The sequence below is a fragment of the Barbatula barbatula genome (assembly GCF_947034865.1).
Source record: "Barbatula barbatula genome assembly, chromosome: 16".
Classification (NCBI taxonomy): domain Eukaryota; kingdom Metazoa; phylum Chordata; class Actinopteri; order Cypriniformes; family Nemacheilidae; genus Barbatula; species Barbatula barbatula.
This window is the reverse complement of record NC_136779.1, coordinates 4,009,835-4,028,833: the sequence shown is the minus strand read 5'-3', so window position 1 is coordinate 4,028,833 and position 18,999 is coordinate 4,009,835. Positions and strand designations below refer to the sequence as shown.

The window sequence follows — 18,999 nt, the reverse complement described above, 5'->3', positions numbered from 1 at the left end:
AGTGATTCGTTTCTCTTTTCTCTTGAAAGGACGTAAAGTGGGTGTGCTGAGAGCAGACTGAGGACAGTGCATGAGAAACATGATGTGTGTGTGTTATTCTCACTTTTTACCGGGAATCAGAGACGGAAATGATTTAAAAAAGGTCTATTCTTTCCAACCACACACAAACTATGCTGTGTGCTATCCATACAGTATATAAAATACATTTGAATACATTCAATTAATGTATTGGAATATACTGCGTATAAAATTTCTAGGCCACATATAATATTTTCTAGGAATTGCATAATAATAACTATTTTAGATGCCATATATGAAAAAAATCTGGATTTAAGGTGCATTTTTTAGGCACCGCATTTAGAATTTTCTAGGCATTTTTGCCCCAAGACCCCCTATAGTTGTGACCATACTGCGTGGGTCTCAAGAAAAATAAGAGTTTGTTTCTCTTTCGGTTACTGAAAGGGACAAAACTGTAAAGACACGGTAAAGAAAGATGGATATATGGAGTAACGGTTCAGTTTTTTCAAGATGAAGGCAAAAATGACTAAATGACTTAATTGGGGGAACTTTGCAACAGATGTTTTCAGTATAACACGATTTCACAGGTCTGTTGATACAATTTACACTTAAGATGGGTTTTCAGAAATAACCTTGGTAGCGACCCTCAGACACCTGTCATAGATATACAAACACTCAAATTATAAAAATTATAATCACACGTTTTGGAAAACATGTTTCTTGTTCACCATCAACATGAATTCTGGATTGTTGCGGCACTAAATGGGGTCAAACCGTTACCTTCAAACGTCAGTCCCGTTAAACTGTTTTTGTTATTATTAAGTAAGCTAGCTTCAAACTTGTTCATGAGGTGGGTCAAACCAGCTCAGTTGGATTCTTTTGAAATTGCCTGAAGGAGCAGAACGTTACGCAAATACTGAAATCTATAACGACAATGCAAGTTGCAAGTGTTTCATTATGAACCGAGTTTTGACACATTACAGAACGTAAACAACCATATTCAACAGCAAGGCTCCGGATCTGTAACACGGTAGGTCCTACAAGGTAAAATCACAGTAGCCCACACATTACTGGACTATGCAAGTGGCACTCTAAATCCCTTATTCTCACTTTATTTAATAAAGCTTGTAATTTAGCCTGATAAATACTGTAAACAATCCTAATGTTAAGCATATAACCAAAATCACTTTGATAAATTTAATTTTTTAATGCGAAAACAACAAATAATGTGACATTTAATGTTGATATTGTTGATATGTGGCCACCTCAGTATGCACGAGGACCCGCACACCTCAGCTTTTGTACCGTAGATTCTCTTTCATGGGTATTCTCACTTAGATTTACTCCCTCCCCACTCCCTCCACTACGTCCCATACGCGTTTCCTTCTCAGAAGACCATTCGTCAATGTTCAAGCCAATAACTTTAGCAGAAAACCATTTATTTGGGAATATACCGTGTTCAGGCAGACTGAGCGTGTGATCGACCTTGTTTATACATACAGTAAAATCACTTCACAGAAAAGAAGCAAACGACATCATTAAACCACAAAAATAAGCTGTGCAAGTGCCATGTAGTTCACTGCTGGCTTCACGTTGGGTCCCTTAGTCCATTTTCTTCTGTAACTTTGAATACGTCAAAGCAAAGTGGTGAATAATCCATGTCATCCAAAGTGCTTACTTGTGTTATCTCTGACACGTTATGGGCTTATGAGATCACATCTTGCCGGATCATCACAGAATCCATGTGAAAATGCCATGAAGATGGTGGTACTTGTGAGAAACGAATCCTCGGGTACTGCCGAGAGGCTCTTGTGTATTCAGTGGTGTCTTTCGAAGTCCGTGTCCAATGTTACAGTTCGTACAACCTGAAGCTCAGGGTGACATCATAGAGTCAAATCAAAAGGAGCAACAAACGACCCCGCCCCTTCAAACACACACCCGCTGCAAACACTGACGACTCAGAATGCTTCATTCAGAGAAATAGCAGTCAATGAGACACTCATATTTGGCCTTTGATCTAACAGCTTTGTGTGTAAAATATACTCGTGCTCGCAATCTCAAACACAACCTACATTTCACCTGCGGGAAAAAACCCCATTCAAAACACAGATAAGCGTGAAGCACTTAATGTGGCCTTTGGCCTTTTTCAGAGCACTGGTGAAAATCGACCTGTGACATCAATGATGTGGCTCTCCAAGATCTCAAGCATGTGCTAAGTGCAAACAGGCCTTTATCACACCGCCGTCTTGAAGTCGCAAGATCAGAATGAACTTTGTAATCGCTGCAGTACTTTGTAGCGTGTCTGAGAACAAAAACACCACAGTAAAAATCTCAAAGCACTCGATTGACATTAACCACCATTGGCAGTCATGTTTTTCTCCCAGGCAGACAGGCCTTATTGTTTCTTGTTTATTTTGCACGTGTTGGTGCATTCGTCCAGCAACTCATTTGATGGTGAAATATTAACAAAGGCAAACCGAAAAAAACAATCCAAGTCATGCAGTTTGCTCAGGCAGCGCAAAAAACCCCAGAAATAAAAGAACATCTGAAGTGATTGTCTGTGAAAACCACACGCAAGCGAAGAAAATAAAACAATACTGTTTTTTGCATGTCACAGCACAAAGAAAGAGTTAAAAAATCAAATAGCTTGCAATGCCAAATAAAGCACAAATGTCGATGGCTGACGTTTGTCGTCGTTCTTCTGTAGACGTGATATTGGCCAGACTTTGGAAAAGTGAGAGATCCTCCTTCCTTTGTCACTTCGTCGTACCGATACTTTGATTCCATCAAACAAAAGAGGAGAAGCCAGCGATGGGTGCCCGAGATTCTGGGGCCAAGCTGCTGGGGGGCCGATAAAGTGTGCCATGCTGGCTGGGCGGGTTGGAGCTCTGCTGGGAGGGTGTGGGAGTCCGGCTGCCCTTGGGTCTAAAGAGACTGCCAGTCTGAGGCTGGCTCTGAGGGGTGGGTGAGCTGAGCTGCGGCGGGAACGGGGGCAGCGGGGGCAGAGGAGGTGGAGGGGCGCTGTGTTGTTCGGGCTCTCCGGACTCAGACTCGGTGTAGTTGTAGGCCTGCACTCGAGAGATTCCCTTCTGCTGCCTACGCCAGGAGTTGTAGTAGGTGGGATCGCTGATGTAGTGGTTCACGAATGAATGGGTCTTCTGTCGGTTGGGGTCCACCTCGTACTCGCTATCGCTTCCCTGAGAGGGAGAGAGAGAATGAAAGAATTGTGATTGAGAATTAATTGTTTTCACATTCTTAAATTTTTAATGAGGAAAATATGACTTGAAAAGGTGTCCAGGTGTAATCTATACAACCAGAGGTTGCGCTAAAAATGATAAATGTCCATCATTTAGCTATATCATTCTCAATAAAAACACTGCAAAAAAGCACTGTGTAGCCTTCGTAATGTCAATAAAGGTTAATAAAGATCCAAAATCAAGACCGACAGACACGAGTTTAATAAAACTTTGTTTGAAAAACTTAAAAAGTGATTAATTGGAAAACTTTATTAAAACTATAATAAAAATTTTAACTTTTATTTGAGAAGAAAGACAAGACCCTCTGTGGCTACAACTCTTAGTCCAAACAAGGTGGTCTAACAATCCAGAACAATATTCCACTCATAATTTCACTTCTTCCTACACTAAAATACCAAATTTCTCCCCCAAAACATCAGATTTGTACACACGTACTAAACCACACTTATTGCAAGTAAAAACTTGCATTTCTAAAACAAAAAAGGAAAAGACAAGCACAACGAAGGAATCTATTGCTAATGGAACCTCAATACCTCCAAAGCTAGCGCCGTACCTACTGGAACCAATCACACGCTGCATTTCGATTTCTTGTTATAAGGGTCACCATATGGTGGGGTATTGACAGTTTATGGACCTATTGGAAAGGACTGGAATGGACAAGCACTAGGAAGCAACTTCCTGTCAATCAATGCACAATTCATGTCCTCACCCATTGAGTTGGAAGAGTTTGGAGGCCCCCAGTCTTAAAGGAGAAAACAAGCGCCTCCTAGAGGTAAACAGAGACATGGGGTTTAAAGCAGTACAGTAGGGGCCTTACACCATAAGTTATATCACAAGGGGCAGAAAAATGGTACAGTACCCTTACTAAAAGTACTGTGGTTGTAGCATGGTTCAGATGATCATATCATGGTACTTGGATATACAGTGAGGTCCACATTAGTGATGTTCAACTCTATTTAGCATGTATGCATAATTTTATTACAAATTATATTATCAGCATAAAAATGTCAGTCAAATACACATTTACATATACATTAGACGCTTTCATCCAAATCATTCAAGGTAGGCTATACATTTCATAAGCATGTGTGTTCCCAATTCAACCCAGAACATTTTTGCGTTGGTAATGTACTTTTCTAAGAATCGAGCGTCAGAAACAGGAATGTGTACACAAATTACAGAATTTATATGCATGCATTGGTATGTCACCCCAGCATGACTTGAAAAGGGTGGTGAAGGAAACAAATGGAAATCTGAAAACTATAATATGGTGGACGTAAGGGCTGGGCAAAAAAAACAAAACAATTTATAGTTGTTTTAAATGCGGTTGATTCGATATCGATTCTGAAAAGCTGTGAATAGATTTGTTTCTTTCGTATTTACGTAAGCACTGAACATTCATTAACTTAAAAGTTATTGCTACTAGATGTCACTTTCATTTTTACAACCGTAGATATTAAAACAGGGAGGATATCGTTCATTCATTGCTTAACTAACATGGCGGATGCGGGTGTGATGTCAAATTTAACATCACCTTCACATTGAAGGCAGCGGTTCATATAAATCTCTTTACAGCTAATTTTGTGAAATTGTGTTTGGTATATCGAGAGCTTGTGAATCGGAATCGAATCGGAACATCAGAATCGATACCAAGCCCTAGTGGACGTCATTATTTTGCACATTGAAAATTTGTGTTTAAATGACCCGGATAAAGTGGAAAATCTTTCCATTTCTTCATTTTACACCTGCAGATTAAAATGTTTAAGAACGTTAAATGTTATTCATGTTGTAATTTCATTTTTACTGATAGGTACATCTAGCCATAAGAATACATTTACATAAACTTTAAAAAAATACCATGGTATCATCAGCAAAGTAGAATCCATAAAACACAATATATTACCATAGTTGCATCATGGTATATTTATATTGCATTAGATACTTTTTGTAAGGGTAATGAGCAACATGTCAACATGTTCTTTAAAACTTCAGGAACTACTATAACAACAGACAACTATATAACACTATTTAAACTCCATCACTGGTGTCCATTAATATCCATTTCACCAAACCACATTTACAACAACTAGCCTCTCCTCACTTTGACAAAAGTACAGTATCCGTCTCAAACTTGTAGTGCTGCTGATGGAGTTGACCACAGAACCATCCTAAAGCACCAAGTGCCAACAAGTGAAACAGAAACATGATGAAAAAGGCTTTGAGTTTGGTAAATTCACATCATGACTCTCAACACTGCCTCTGCTTTCTCACCAGAAATTCAGAATCTGAGAATTTCCAATTCAGGTACTCTCAGAATGGCTTGATTCTTTGTTCACTGTTTGCTTTCAACTCAGTTACTGACGTACTTTCACACTGTCCAAGAGCTTTTTTTCACTAGGGTGTCAGCATACTGTATATTACTGCACAGGAAAATCGCCAGTTTTAAAAAAGGTCGAATTTACTCTCACAGTCAGGGCCGCTGCTAGCCATTTTGGTGCCCTAAGCATAATTCCATTATGATAACAGTCGCATTAAATACTCATCATTATTTTCACAGACATGAAAAGATCCATGCAGAACTCAAAAACATACAACCACTGAATGAAGAGAAAGAGGGAACTGAACATTAATCAGGCACAATATATTTCTCTATTAGCCTACTTTAGGTATCAACAGGGAATGTCTGAGCGATCGATGGGTCGGCGACCACTGCTTTACAATGTTAAGAAGTCATTTTTACAAAGTAAAATACTCAGATACCTACAGATACCGGAATAGTATTACGTCTTTTCATTACCTTCAAAAGTTCAAGTTGGTCTTTTATCTGTTATAGCAAAAAAAAACATTGACAATGCCCTGATTGGTCCAGTCTCCCATTATTGCAACATCACATGTGATGCATATGCCTCCGACTCAAATTCCACAGAGAAAATCGGTTTTCCCCAAACCAGCCCCATAACCCCCTAAACACCCAACAGCCATAGCTATCCTGCCCGAGAGGCTTCTTCATGAAATCTCATGAAAATTTGACTTTGGCATCTTTTGTTTTCCCAAGTATTAAATAAAAGGGCATTCTCATAAGGGCATTAAATCGCTCATTCTCCTTCACAACTCCTACCTGGTGGAACGTTCTTCATAATCTCTCACAACCTTCAAAAAACTACTTAAAACCCATCTCTTCTGTGAATACTTGACAGACAAATGAAACAAATAAAATAAAAAAACGTACACTAACCCTTTTCTCTCAACAGGTATTGTTCTAGCTTTTGTTGAAACTAGTAACTTTGTATTAGCACCTATCGTACTATTGCTCTTTTATGACATATCGCTCATTGCTCCCTGAATTCTCCCTGAAGTTGCATCTGCTAAATGACTAAATGTAAAAGAATCACACAGCTTTTAACGGAGCCCTAGATATTTCTTTTGGACAGGATTGTAAAACAGCAGCCTTACAGCTTAAGCCCCTTGAGACATTCCAGTCATACCAACATGAATCAGACTGATTCAGCTTTGAAAGCTTTTTCTGACCTCACTGTGTGTTTCTGTGTGGTCATCATAACATGTCACAAAGACACAGAGCGCGGTGACCCAAACTCGCGAAATTTGTGTATTTATCCACTCCTCTGCTGTTCACCTAGACACAAAGCGCTTTTAGTATTTTCATAAGAAATAAAATAGTGTAATGTTTGACACGAAAAATCGAAATACCTCTGTGTAAAGACAACCACGGTATGAAAATAATCCAATTAGAGGTCATCAGCTATAAAATCATTACCATAAACTGAGGGTAGAAGAACTCCTCAAGGATAAAAAAAGATACTTCACATTTTAAACATCATGTCCGGCTCAAGACAAAATTTACATTTAGTCATTAAGCAGACGCTTTTTTCCAAAGCGACTTACAGATGAGGTCAACAACGGAAGCAACTGGAACAGCATAGGGAGAACAAAATGCTGATGATAAGAGAATAAAAGCCTTACACACATTGTGATGGGATCTCACTGGTACTTCTCATGGAAAGGATAATCTCCAGCAGGGAGACGAAGTCGGACGAAACAATCTTATCTGGAAAATCCTGGTTTGCATCCTTTGCCTTTCTGGTGTCTCAAACTACACTTCGTTTGTGGACCTACATTCAAACACCGACCCTATATGATCCCTTAGAGAGAAAAAGGGCCTGACAATTCTTTTCACACAAGGTAACGGGACACTTTCTTTCTTCGACAGATACTGTGACACTGTCGATGTGTTGATGGATCTCTATGTCAAATCCTAACAGAACGCCTTAAAGATTTAACACAAATAATACGATTTAGATTTTAAGGCCAGTGTGATTCATAGTGTCATACATGATGATCCTCCGCTAGTCATAACTTTACAAAGACGGACAGAGAGACAGAAAGAGGGAGCATATAGTGGCACGGGATTAACTGAAGCGGTGCGTGTGTGTGTGTGCATCTCATATTCCAGAGCTGCAAGAATATCGAGCACAGCAGGAGGTCGGAAGTACAAAGCAAGCAGAGGCATTGAGTCATCTGACTGGCATTACTATTATATGTGCCTGCTTGTCCTTACGAAGAAGAAGTATGCTGTTAGTATGCTTCTAATTAAACACAAGAAAGTATACAGTACTTCATTGACACAGTGTACTTTGTACTTTTCAGAAATATCCTTAAAATTACTAATAATATGGTATAAAAACAACTTAACTAGTAGTTTACTGACTGCACGTGTGCTTGTACAGTGTACTTTCATAAACAAAACTGTACAAAAAAGTGCTCTATCATCACACATTCAATTTGATTGTAATAATCTAAAAAGTTGTTGTACTCATGGTGTCCTTTGTATCCGCGGTGTGTCACGGCACAGTTTTTTGTATTTAATTCAATATAATGTGTAAAAACAAATCATTTTAAGTAGGGTTTAAAATTAAAGATTTTAATCAGTTAATTTGAATCGGATAAAGAGTACCGATATTTGTTTTGTGGTACTCGCCAATAGCGATGCCTGTACCGATGGCTTCACATTAAAAAAAGTGAGAGTAATAAATAAAATGGTTTCAAAATTATAAACAATACCTTAAACTTTTAAACATTATGAAAAAATACATCATATTATGTGGTTTTCACAAACTTTCAAAGCAAAATTCAGAACACATTTCAGTCAGTTCTGACACATGAGGTATCGGCGCATTTTTAAGAGTACGAGTACATGAGCTTAGGATCAGTGCATCCCTAATTTTGTAGTGCACTTCTTTTACCTGGGTAGTGCTAGAGGCTTTTTGTAAACTAGTTGTGTCCTCACTACTACCAGGGACGGATTAACCCACGGGCCTGCTGGGCATGTGCGTGCCCGGGGCACTAGACTAGCAGGGGTCCCTGGTAAATTCAATATGTGTAAATGTTTTATTTATTTTATTTGCTCAATACAATAGCGCTATATACTGTGAAATGAAGGGCTTATTTTTGCAGTTGTGAAGTGTTAACCGTAGCGCATAAATCAAATAAATAATCCTAAACATTCCGCGCTGTTGAGAGGGACATCTAGAGGTGAGTAAAAAAACATTGTGTATCCTAATATAAGCGTGCAGAAGTCACATGTAGAAGGCAAAATAAAAAAAAATGAGTTTAAAAGCACAGATGTCAAAGACATCTCGGTACGCTGTCTTTAGTGGCCATTGAATGCAGTCTTGTGAGACAGCTGGACTTGGATTATGTTGTGGAAGTATTTTCTCTGACAAAATCACGAAAGATACCTCTCAGCTAAGTTAAAATAAACGTTTTTATTAAGATAACGTTAAATGCGTTGGTTTTTTGTAGAAATGTAAATTATGCAAGGAATAAGCCTATTCCCACGAAGTATGAGTTGGAGAGGTGAGAAGCTTTATTTAGGTGTTGTGTACTGCGAAATATGAATAAACCAATATGTGTTGCTTTTCTATTCTGCTGAACTACTTTTATACAGTTTTTCTATGTAAACACGCTCTCGTCTAGACGGATGTGTTTATGTCTGCATCTCGCTCTTTTTGCAGCATCTCTCACATAAGCGCCATGGTTTGAATACACTGTGTCGAGTTGAAATAATTGTAATTTTTACACACAGGCGGCGCTCAACAATGTCAGTTCCGCAGCAGTTGACCAATCCGAAGATTCGTAAGCTTTTGTTTACAATAGCAAGATGGCATGATGTGGCAATGTCGGTTATCAAAAGAGTGCCACGAGACCCTCTGGGTTTGCGCTGCGATCTTTTAAACCTTTCCTGACGCCGTGTCATGTGTTTTTCGATGCAAAGAGGCATTCAGTACGAACCGCTCTTAAGTCCTGTGTATGTGGGCATAGGTGGAACACTGTTCTCGTAAAATAGGTGATGTCAGGGGGCCTTTGAAACGTCTGTGCCCATTCCACATCAAAGTCATAATCTGTCCTTGACTACTATTACTGACTACTTAAAAGTATACCTTTATGAACTAAAAAGTGAGCCAATTTACAATCCAAATAGTTTACTAACAACATACTATTATATTATAGTATAATTATGACAAAGTATGCTTAATAAATATATACTTAAAGGAATAGTTCACCAAAAAATGGTCCGCATTTACTTGAGTAGATACATTTTTATTCCAACTATGGAAAGTCAATGGAGACCATTTTTTGGGTAAATGATTCCTTTAAGTATACTTGTTAAAAGGAATACCCAGGAGAACTTAAGAAAACTTTTAAGAAGGCCTTCTTAGTTCGTTTAAAGTAAGGCTGTAATAACATTTTTAAGAGTTTGAAGAATGCGATTCACTTTGTGGATACACTTTGGGCTTGAATCTGTCCATCTGTGTGCAATTATTGTCACCCTTAAGTGAGAGTATTTGTGGCAAGCTGTCACAAACTCTTAATGGAAGTCTGTGGGGCATCCGGAAAGACACTGAACTTCCACAATAAATGAAGAGTGATTTAGACAAACAATCTCCATCAGCAGGAACTTCCAAGAGCTATCTCCGTTATGAATATTCCAGTATTTACACTGAGATGCTGACATGACTGTGAGACGGCCAGTTAACACAGAGATTCTTTGTTATGGAAGACTGCCTGTATGATCCCGCTGCTTGCTGCAGCCGCGACGCCTGCGTTTTTCTTTCAAGAAAAACCAAAAGCAACTTAAATCAGACTGAAAAATGACTTTGTAAGTGCATTTCCATCCAACATACTCGCACACACAGACGCATATAAGACTACACTGAATTGTACCTGTCTAACATCTCATTTTTCTCCCACGCCTCAATTCAAGCACAGTCCTGGCCACAGAGGAGCTCAGGTTGGTTGCCTTGTCGACAGAATTTAAGTCCTCTTTAGGACTTCTTTTTCTGGTCATGAACAATGACAGCCTTATATGTCGCAGCGGCAGCTCTGGCTCTTATAGAGACAGCTCAATGGATGTGCAATAGCCTGGAGTGATCCGCTCAATAAAACTTCTGAGAGACATTCAGGCTTCTCTCTTCGCCCTGCCTGACGGCGATGACACCCGACTGAGGCACGGTGTGCAGCGGGAACAGGAGGCGGTCTGTTCCCGAGCACGAGGCACAGCCGGACAGATGCCAGCGGTCGGGAAGGTGGTTAGCAGATGACAGTGAAGACTGAGGAGATATGAAATTAAGAACTTTTGTTTGGGGTCACGCGAGTGTACTTTGGGAGATCTGTCATGGTGACATGCAAATAAAAACAACAGCAGTATTCTCTCTCACCTTTTCTACAAAAAGATGTTCTTAGAAACAACAGGACTTTGTTGCCAATGTAATTTTAGATATACAGTATGTACAATTTACGTATAATTAAATTAGACAGTCAATGTGCTCGGGCTACTTGGAAAATATAGTACAAAGCAAAATAAATAAATAATTATAAATCATCATCGTCAACAATATTATCATTGTCATTATCAATATAAAAAATAAAAATAATTTAAAAAAGTATAAAAATAATAAAGTTAATCAATAGTTTAACAAAAGACTATTAAATGATTATTTTTATTATTTCAACATAAAAACTGTCAAAATACTGTAAATAGATCTAAATGGTTTAGCCATGCCCAAAGCAGAAACACAGAGTACAATTTAATTCGATCCTATGTGATGTCAAAAGTTTGTTTTGAAAGTGATAAATAAAAATCTGTCATCATTTGCTCACCCTCGTGTCATTTCACACCTGTTTTCTGATGAACAGAGAAAGATATTTGAACATTGATATTTGTGACATTGTAGGAAATCTAATGGTGCCCCAGAACTGTTTGTGTTCATATATTCTCTCAAATATCTCTCTTTGTGTTCAACGGAACAACACAATATGCTATGCCAAATATATGCTAAATATACTATGGCAGAGGATATTGTCACAAATTCTTACAAATATATTTCTCTGTGTTTAACAAAACGAAGGCGTTTATATAGGTTTGAAACAACCTGAGGGTGCTTAAATGATTACAGAATCTTTGAGTGAACTATCCCTTTAAGCAGACACCGTACAGACCGATAACCTCACGTGTCAGAACATTTGTTACCTGTGAATCTGAGATCTCTGAGGGTTTCTCTGTGAGACTGCTGCTCTCCGCTGGGATCAGGTCGTTGTATTTGGTGCTGACGTCCTCGTCTGAGTAGTGAAGGCTACCTGGACTGGGCCGAGGAGGAGACCTGAGGAAAAGAGATGGTGTCAGAATTTATTTTATAGTATTCTATTACACCAACAGGGCCGGTGTGTTGTGTAATGACTGGAATCACTTGGAAACAATTGTCACAACAACAACAAAAATCATATAAAAAGTATAAATATGATTAAAATGTCAGAGAATGTGATTTTGGAATGTTAAAAAGGACACAGCAATGAATAAAATAAGTTATATTCATGACTCGAGTAGGCTACTCAGTAACTCTGACTGGAGACACTTGTCTCTTTGTTGGGTGAATGAGGTACAGTGTGTGTCTGTATTAGTGGAGATTCTTTATGAGCATCATGAGACCACCGTGAGATGCCAGCCCAGAGGGGTTTCTGCATAGACCTCTATGGACCATTGCTGGATAGCAGGAATAAAAATATATTTTCAATTCAGGTTTATATGTCAACTGTAAAAAGACAAATCTCCTTTTACTGTCTGCACTTTTCCTTCCTGAAAAGATCAATCGAGCAGGTTATACACAAAGCTGCATTGTACTGATTTGGAAACATTTTAAACTTGCGCAGCACAATGGAGCAGATAGATCAATAAATTCAGTTTTTTCTATTGGACATCAAATACATGCTGAATGTTGTTTTCAGCTTAGAAATACATTGGATTCTGCTGTCCAATACAGTTTTGAGAATCATTAACCTCTGATGCTGTATCGTGCCAAAACAAACCCAACATCCACATAACATCTGTTTTGTGCTGATGTCTGCTGTTTGTTTGTGTAAGAAATGTTTGCGCTTCTCTCTATAAATGCACGGCTATCTGTGAATCTGCATTCACATGCCATTTACTGAATTAATGTGTGGAATCCCATTTATGAATCAACTTCGTCAGAAATGTTCTTAGTAAATAAATAGACACAAATGAATCAAATGTTAACATACAGAGAGCAAAAAGCCACACAAATACACTGTTTACTCTACAAATGAAAATTCAACATTATCACTTTTTTGCAGAACACAAATTTTACAGAATAACCAAACAAAACTGGCCCCCATTGACTTTCATTGTATAGACACAAAACCACAGAGACATTTCTTAAAATATTTTCTTTTGTGCACCTCAGAAAAAAGTTTTGAATGACACGAGTGTAAATGAACTATGTCAGAATTTGTGTTTTTAGGTGAATTATCTCTTAGAGATAGAATGGTGTCAAAGATTTACATCTTTAAATGCAAATACGTCTACGCAAACATAAGCACTATTTGAGGCATCTGATTTTCTTGGCTATGGGTGGGACTCAGGACTGAGACGAAACAGCTGGAGAGGGTGATGTAACCTCTAACCCTGTGTTTACCTCATTCAGATAATGAATACATCTTTAGACAGATCCCTCTGTTTCTGCACATCCAACTGCTGTCACGTTTCCAAACACTGCACCCAGTGTACGGATAGTATAACTGTGTGTGTGTGTGTGTGTGTGTGTGTGTGTGTGTGACGTGCAGAATGTGCTGACTGTTATCTGTATGTGTTATAAACATGCCTGGTCAGCTACTGGGCTGGCATGATGATGAAACTTGGCTAATGATTTATTGTCTATTAAATAATTGCCATTATGGCAATTCATTATCTGTTTAAAGGCTTTGACAATTATTAAGATTAATTACAATTAATTTAACAAATTAATAAAATATATATACTGTGAAATTTCTGTAAATAACTCACAATCCCTATAGAGTGACCTTAACAGAAAAAAATGAGATATGAGGATGATGTCGTCTTCCTGTGTAGATGCAGCAAATAGTGACTCACTTTAATATACATAAACACAAAAAGTGCAAATCTGATACAACTCAAATGATAAAGAAATGTCATTTGAACGTAACAGTGAGTGCAGATCAAAATGTCCCTGCCTAATACTATTTCTATAGCCTAATGAAATAATATTAGATTTAAAAACAAGAACATTTCCATAAGGCTATTTTTGGTGCCCCCTCAGCACTTGGTGCCCTACGCACAGCGCGTGATTCGCGTGGTGGGAGCGGCGGCGCTGTACTCAATACACAACTTGGTGCATTGCTAAAGTAAAAACAGAAAATATGTCAATATGTTGCTTTCAACGTTGGTGAGGTAAGTTACCACAATACTGGGTTTTGATTGAGGAACCGCAGACAGGCCAATAACAGATGCTGAAGAAAGACCATAGTCCTTCAAACAGTGAGTATATTGTGTAACATGAGCTATTATATTTCATAAAACTATTGAGGTTATAACTGCAAAATAGCATGCTTGAACTAACTTAAACCGGCCCTGTTGGGGTATTTTCAACTTCTATCACCGTCCCGCTCTGTAAGAGTTGTTCTTCATTTACTTTTCACAGCGCCAAAGACTTCAGAAACCTCATCTGTGCATTCCTTTTACACCTTTCCCTTAATCTCCAGCCAGAGGAAAGAGCCCTGGCATCCTCTCAAAGACCAGGAGACCTTTGATCCATCTCAAGGTGACCCAGGCCGAATGAAAGTGGAAGATAAGAACCAAGAAGTGATAACGGGACAGATTTCTCTACCTGATTGTTGATGGGATTGACTCGACACCCCCGTTTCCTTCTTAAAGGGCGAGCAAACACAATTTTAAAGGATTTTAGTTTATTAGTAAACTAATGTTTAATTTACAGATTAATTTAGCCTAATAAGGCGATGAATACTAGCATTGCCTAAAAGTATTAAACTTTAGTGTGTAGGTAATCTAGTTGGATAAAAAATAATATAAACTAATAGACAATAAATTAAAATATAGCATTGTTAGGAATGTTTTAAAATAAATATAAATTATACATATTTTATTACAATTACATTTCAGAAAGACATTTGGCAGAATCCATATTATGTTATTTCACTTATCCTGCGACACGTCAAAGACTTTTATACTGAGTTTCATGATGGAAAGTATGGTCTGACGAAGATAGTTGTTTGGCAATTCCATTAGTCTTTCCATGATGAATGAAACGGATGACGGCTATTTTTTGCTTCTTTACTGGCAAGTGGTTGAAACATAATGGACGTTTAAAAGACTTCTGTACAGTATGTGCAAAGACAAAGAACAAAATAAGACCATGTAGCTTACTACAAAACTCCAAAATAACCCTTCAAAGTAACTTGTTTTTCAGACAAAGCGCTGAGTAACAACCATTGTTGTGCTTGAATTGAGACTTTTTTGTGTTCCAGTCATAATGTAAAGCTCAGCATGTGATGTTGGCATAAAACGCAGAAAGCCGAAAATCTGTTGAGAAAACCAAACCTCTAAAATCCCTGCAGTGATTATTAAATGTAAAATAGGCAATCAATACGGTGGCCCACTAGTGCACAGCAAAACAAAATTAAAAAGCAAATATAGGTTCACAACACGACATAATAAAGCCACAACACAACATAATAAAGCCACAACACAATGCAATAAAGCCACAACACAACGGAATAAAGCCACAACACAACGGAATAAAGCCACAACACAACGGAATAAAGCCACAACACAACAGAATAAAGCCACAACACAAATGAATCGAGTCACAACACAACGGAATAAAGTCACAACACAAATGAATCGAGTCCCAACACAACGGAATAAAGCCACAACACAAATTAATCGAGTTATATTCCGTTGTGTTGTGGCTTGATTGCATTGTGGCTTTTTTCTATTGTGTTGTGGCTTTATTCCGTTGTGTTGAGGGTTTATTCCATTGTGTTGTGGCTTGATTGCGTTGTGGCTTTTTTCTATTGTGTTGTGGCTTTATTCCATTGTGTTGTGGCTTGATTGCGCTGTGGCTTTATTCCGTTGTGTTGTGGCTTGATTGCGTTGTGGCTTTTTTCTATTGTGTTGTGGCTTTATTCCGTTGTGTTGTGGATTGATTGCGTTGTATTGTGAACTTATATTTGCTTTTAAAATTTCGTTTCGCTGTGCACTAGTGGGCCACCGTAAATCAATGAACGAAAAAGGAATGAACAGAGATGGAAAGAATGAGAGTGAGGTGAATAAGAAAGAAATAAATAAAGAAAGACTCACCTAGTGTAGACACCATTTTTGCGGCAGAAGGAATTTTTGACGGACAGCCGTCGATTGTTGAGTTCCAGGGCAGGGAAGCGACTCTCGTCCAGGCTGACCATCTCACCATGTGTTAGCGCGTTGCAGTTTGAGTTGTTGCCTGTATGTGGATATAGATTCTGTATGTGACCACATTCTGGCCACATTCAATAAACAAATAACCAGATCACAACAAACTATCAAACGTGCTTTACGTCTAACTTCATTAATGGATTAGAAATGTGTTCAGAACTGATCATAACAAGTGGATCAACAAAACTCACCACAAACCACATGATCTAAGTCAGATGACAACATTTCAGGTTGAACTTTTCCTTCAAAACGCATTAAGCTACTGTACCGTATCAGGTATCTATTTTGAGTAACTAAATAAGGCTCACAATCTCAACCAATTCACTGACTCGAGGTCAAAATATTCGTGTAAGAAGCCTACAGTATAAAAGAAAAACTGATAAATATTGGCTTTCAATGTCACTTAACTGTTTGGGAAAACACATTGTTAACAAAACACAGTGTTGGGCCGGCAGGTGTTGTTATGAGAAAGTGCTGTGTGTGTTAGAGAAGAAGGGTGCTTGTGTGAGAAAACTAGGCCTCTCGTACTCCCTCAGTGCATGTAGTGACCCACATGGACGCTCTGCCCTGCCACGCTATTGTGGTCGGTGCATTCAGTTCAGAAATGCTGAACACACACACATACCAAACTGATGATGTCACAGCTGCAATAATACTACATCAGTCCAGAAGACTCACTTATTTCATGATCTAGCATAGATAACATAAACACTAACAGACACTAAAGACAGACAGACACAACAGACTGATGCAGACAGATAGAAAAACATACTGTTCAGATACACCAGACAAATAGATAAGACGAGAGCCGTGAGTGGACGGCCGAGGCCGGTGACGCGACTGATAATGAGTGAGAGGTGCGCGTTGCACCGGTCTCGCATCTCTCGTCATACCCCCCTATCGCTGGTAGTTTTATGCTCCCTGAGCTCCTCCATGAGAGGTGCAAGACCGGTGCAACGCGCAGCTGATACTCATTAACAATTACGTCACTGCCTTGTTCATTACAGATGCAAACATAGAAAGATACAGACAGACAGATATAAGGACACACACACAGATAGACAACCAGACAGATAAACAGGTAAAATAGACAGATGCAGACAAATAGGCAGACATACAGACAGATAGATAGATAAACAGACAAACAAACATACAGACTGATACAAAGACAGACAGATGCAATCAGACAGATTCATAAATAGACAGTGAGAAAGCTTAAACAAGCATTCAGAAACAGAAAGACAGACAGCTGCAAACAGACCGACAAACAGACAGCTATATAGATACACAAAAGGACTAGATACAGTCAAGACAGATAGACAGACAGCCACAAGCGGTCACAGGCAGACAGAAATGTATACAGACAGAGAGACAGACAACCAAATAGAGATATACAGACAGACATCCACAACAAAAAGACAAACCTATAGCAGTCAAATGGACACAACGACAGATAGACAGACAAGCAGGTAGAAAGACAGACGGACCATACCTGAGTCTGATTTTTTGGCATATTTCTTGCTTTGGCCTCTGATGATGAGAATGAAAACTAGAAGCAGGATGAATATAAGACCAACCAGAGCCACCACCACCAGAAACCACCATTCCTCATAGAATGGAGCCACCTTTTGAGCTGGACGTGAAGACATGCATTGATCATTTGAAGAATTGACACATCTAATCTGTCTACCTAAATTAAAGACCACCTTGAGCGTTTGAACTAACCTGATATGGATGGGGAGGGTTGGCTGGGAGAGCCATACCCATAGTCATTCACCCCGATGACCCGGAAGTCATAGCTGATTCCCTGTTTCAAGATATCCATGTTGAAGGTGTATGATGTCACTTCCTTGGGAATGTCCTTGATTAAGATGTCCCATAAGCCTTCATCTGATTATTAGTTTTAGAAAGGAAAAACAGTCATTCATTGCAATATGGTCTACTGTACATATTTTATAACCTCTATGTCCCATGAATCGGTCGGTAACCAAACAGTATTGCCTCCCGTTGACTTCTACTATATGGACACAAAACCACTTAGACATTTTAAAAAATACATCATATTCAGGTTTTGAACGACATGACAATTCATGAAGATTTTATTTGGGGTGAGCAGTCCCTTTCAGAACGTTCACTTATGAATAAGGTAATAAGTTAATAAGCAACTCACAGAACTATTAATCCGCAGGCGAAACCTCATCAAACACAGTTTCATATTCACTGGACGATCTTGGCAATACATTACAATTCATTTCAGCTTCGTCTAACGTTTTAAACGCACTACCGGGAACCCAAAGTGTCTGCAGAAATGGTTTGTGCAGATCAACACATGCCAGGCCTGGTATAGATATAACAGTGCAGTCTCTTTACGGCAACCTAATATTCCAGCAAGTGTGCTCCAACCGAATACAAAGACAGTTGGGATACGTCTTTGAAACACACACAGTTTCTTAAATGAGTCCCATCTGCACCTCTACCAGATGATTCTCTCTTCTTACATTTGGGACTAAGGGCTGCTCTTTAGTCATGGAGGTAATCTGATTAGCAAAAGATCACATCCATAAATCTCTGTCGTGTGACACAAGATGCCACCAGCGACTTTTTACCTGGCCGAGACGTATAAAATGTCTCTTCATTCCTTCAAAAATCTCACCTGAGGGTCTGGCCTCAATGACGTAGCGTGTGATGGGTGCCCGTCCAGGATCCCCATTGGCCCAGTGGATGGTGAGGGCAGAGCCATATCGAGAGATGAAGGGTTCACCAGGAGGGCCTGGGGCTCCTTATCACAAAGAAGAAAATGCATTGCTCATTACTTTAAAACCATGATGTGCTATAAGCATTTAAAAAAAACCTCCTATAACAAGAAATGATTTTCTCTTGTCTAGATACAGGTATACAGACGAA

At 38.8% G+C, this 18,999-nt stretch overlaps 1 protein-coding gene across 1 annotated transcript in view; it reads right to left on the bottom strand.

The window, feature by feature from the left end:
- Window positions 1–1,443: 1,443 nt before the first annotated feature.
- sdk2b (sidekick cell adhesion molecule 2b) overlaps window positions 1,444–18,999 on the bottom strand; it is a 226,377-nt gene continuing 208,821 nt past the window's right edge. The window contains exons 40-45 of the mRNA XM_079477253.1: window positions 18,749–18,874; window positions 17,821–17,985; window positions 17,588–17,728; window positions 15,985–16,123; window positions 11,824–11,953; window positions 1,444–3,215 (exon numbers count right to left, since the gene is read on the bottom strand). Of these exons, the coding sequence (XP_079333379.1) occupies window positions 2,805–3,215; window positions 11,824–11,953; window positions 15,985–16,123; window positions 17,588–17,728; window positions 17,821–17,985; window positions 18,749–18,874 (1,112 nt within the window). The 3' untranslated portion in view covers window positions 1,444–2,804. The remainder of the gene's footprint in view (window positions 3,216–11,823; window positions 11,954–15,984; window positions 16,124–17,587; window positions 17,729–17,820; window positions 17,986–18,748; window positions 18,875–18,999) is intronic.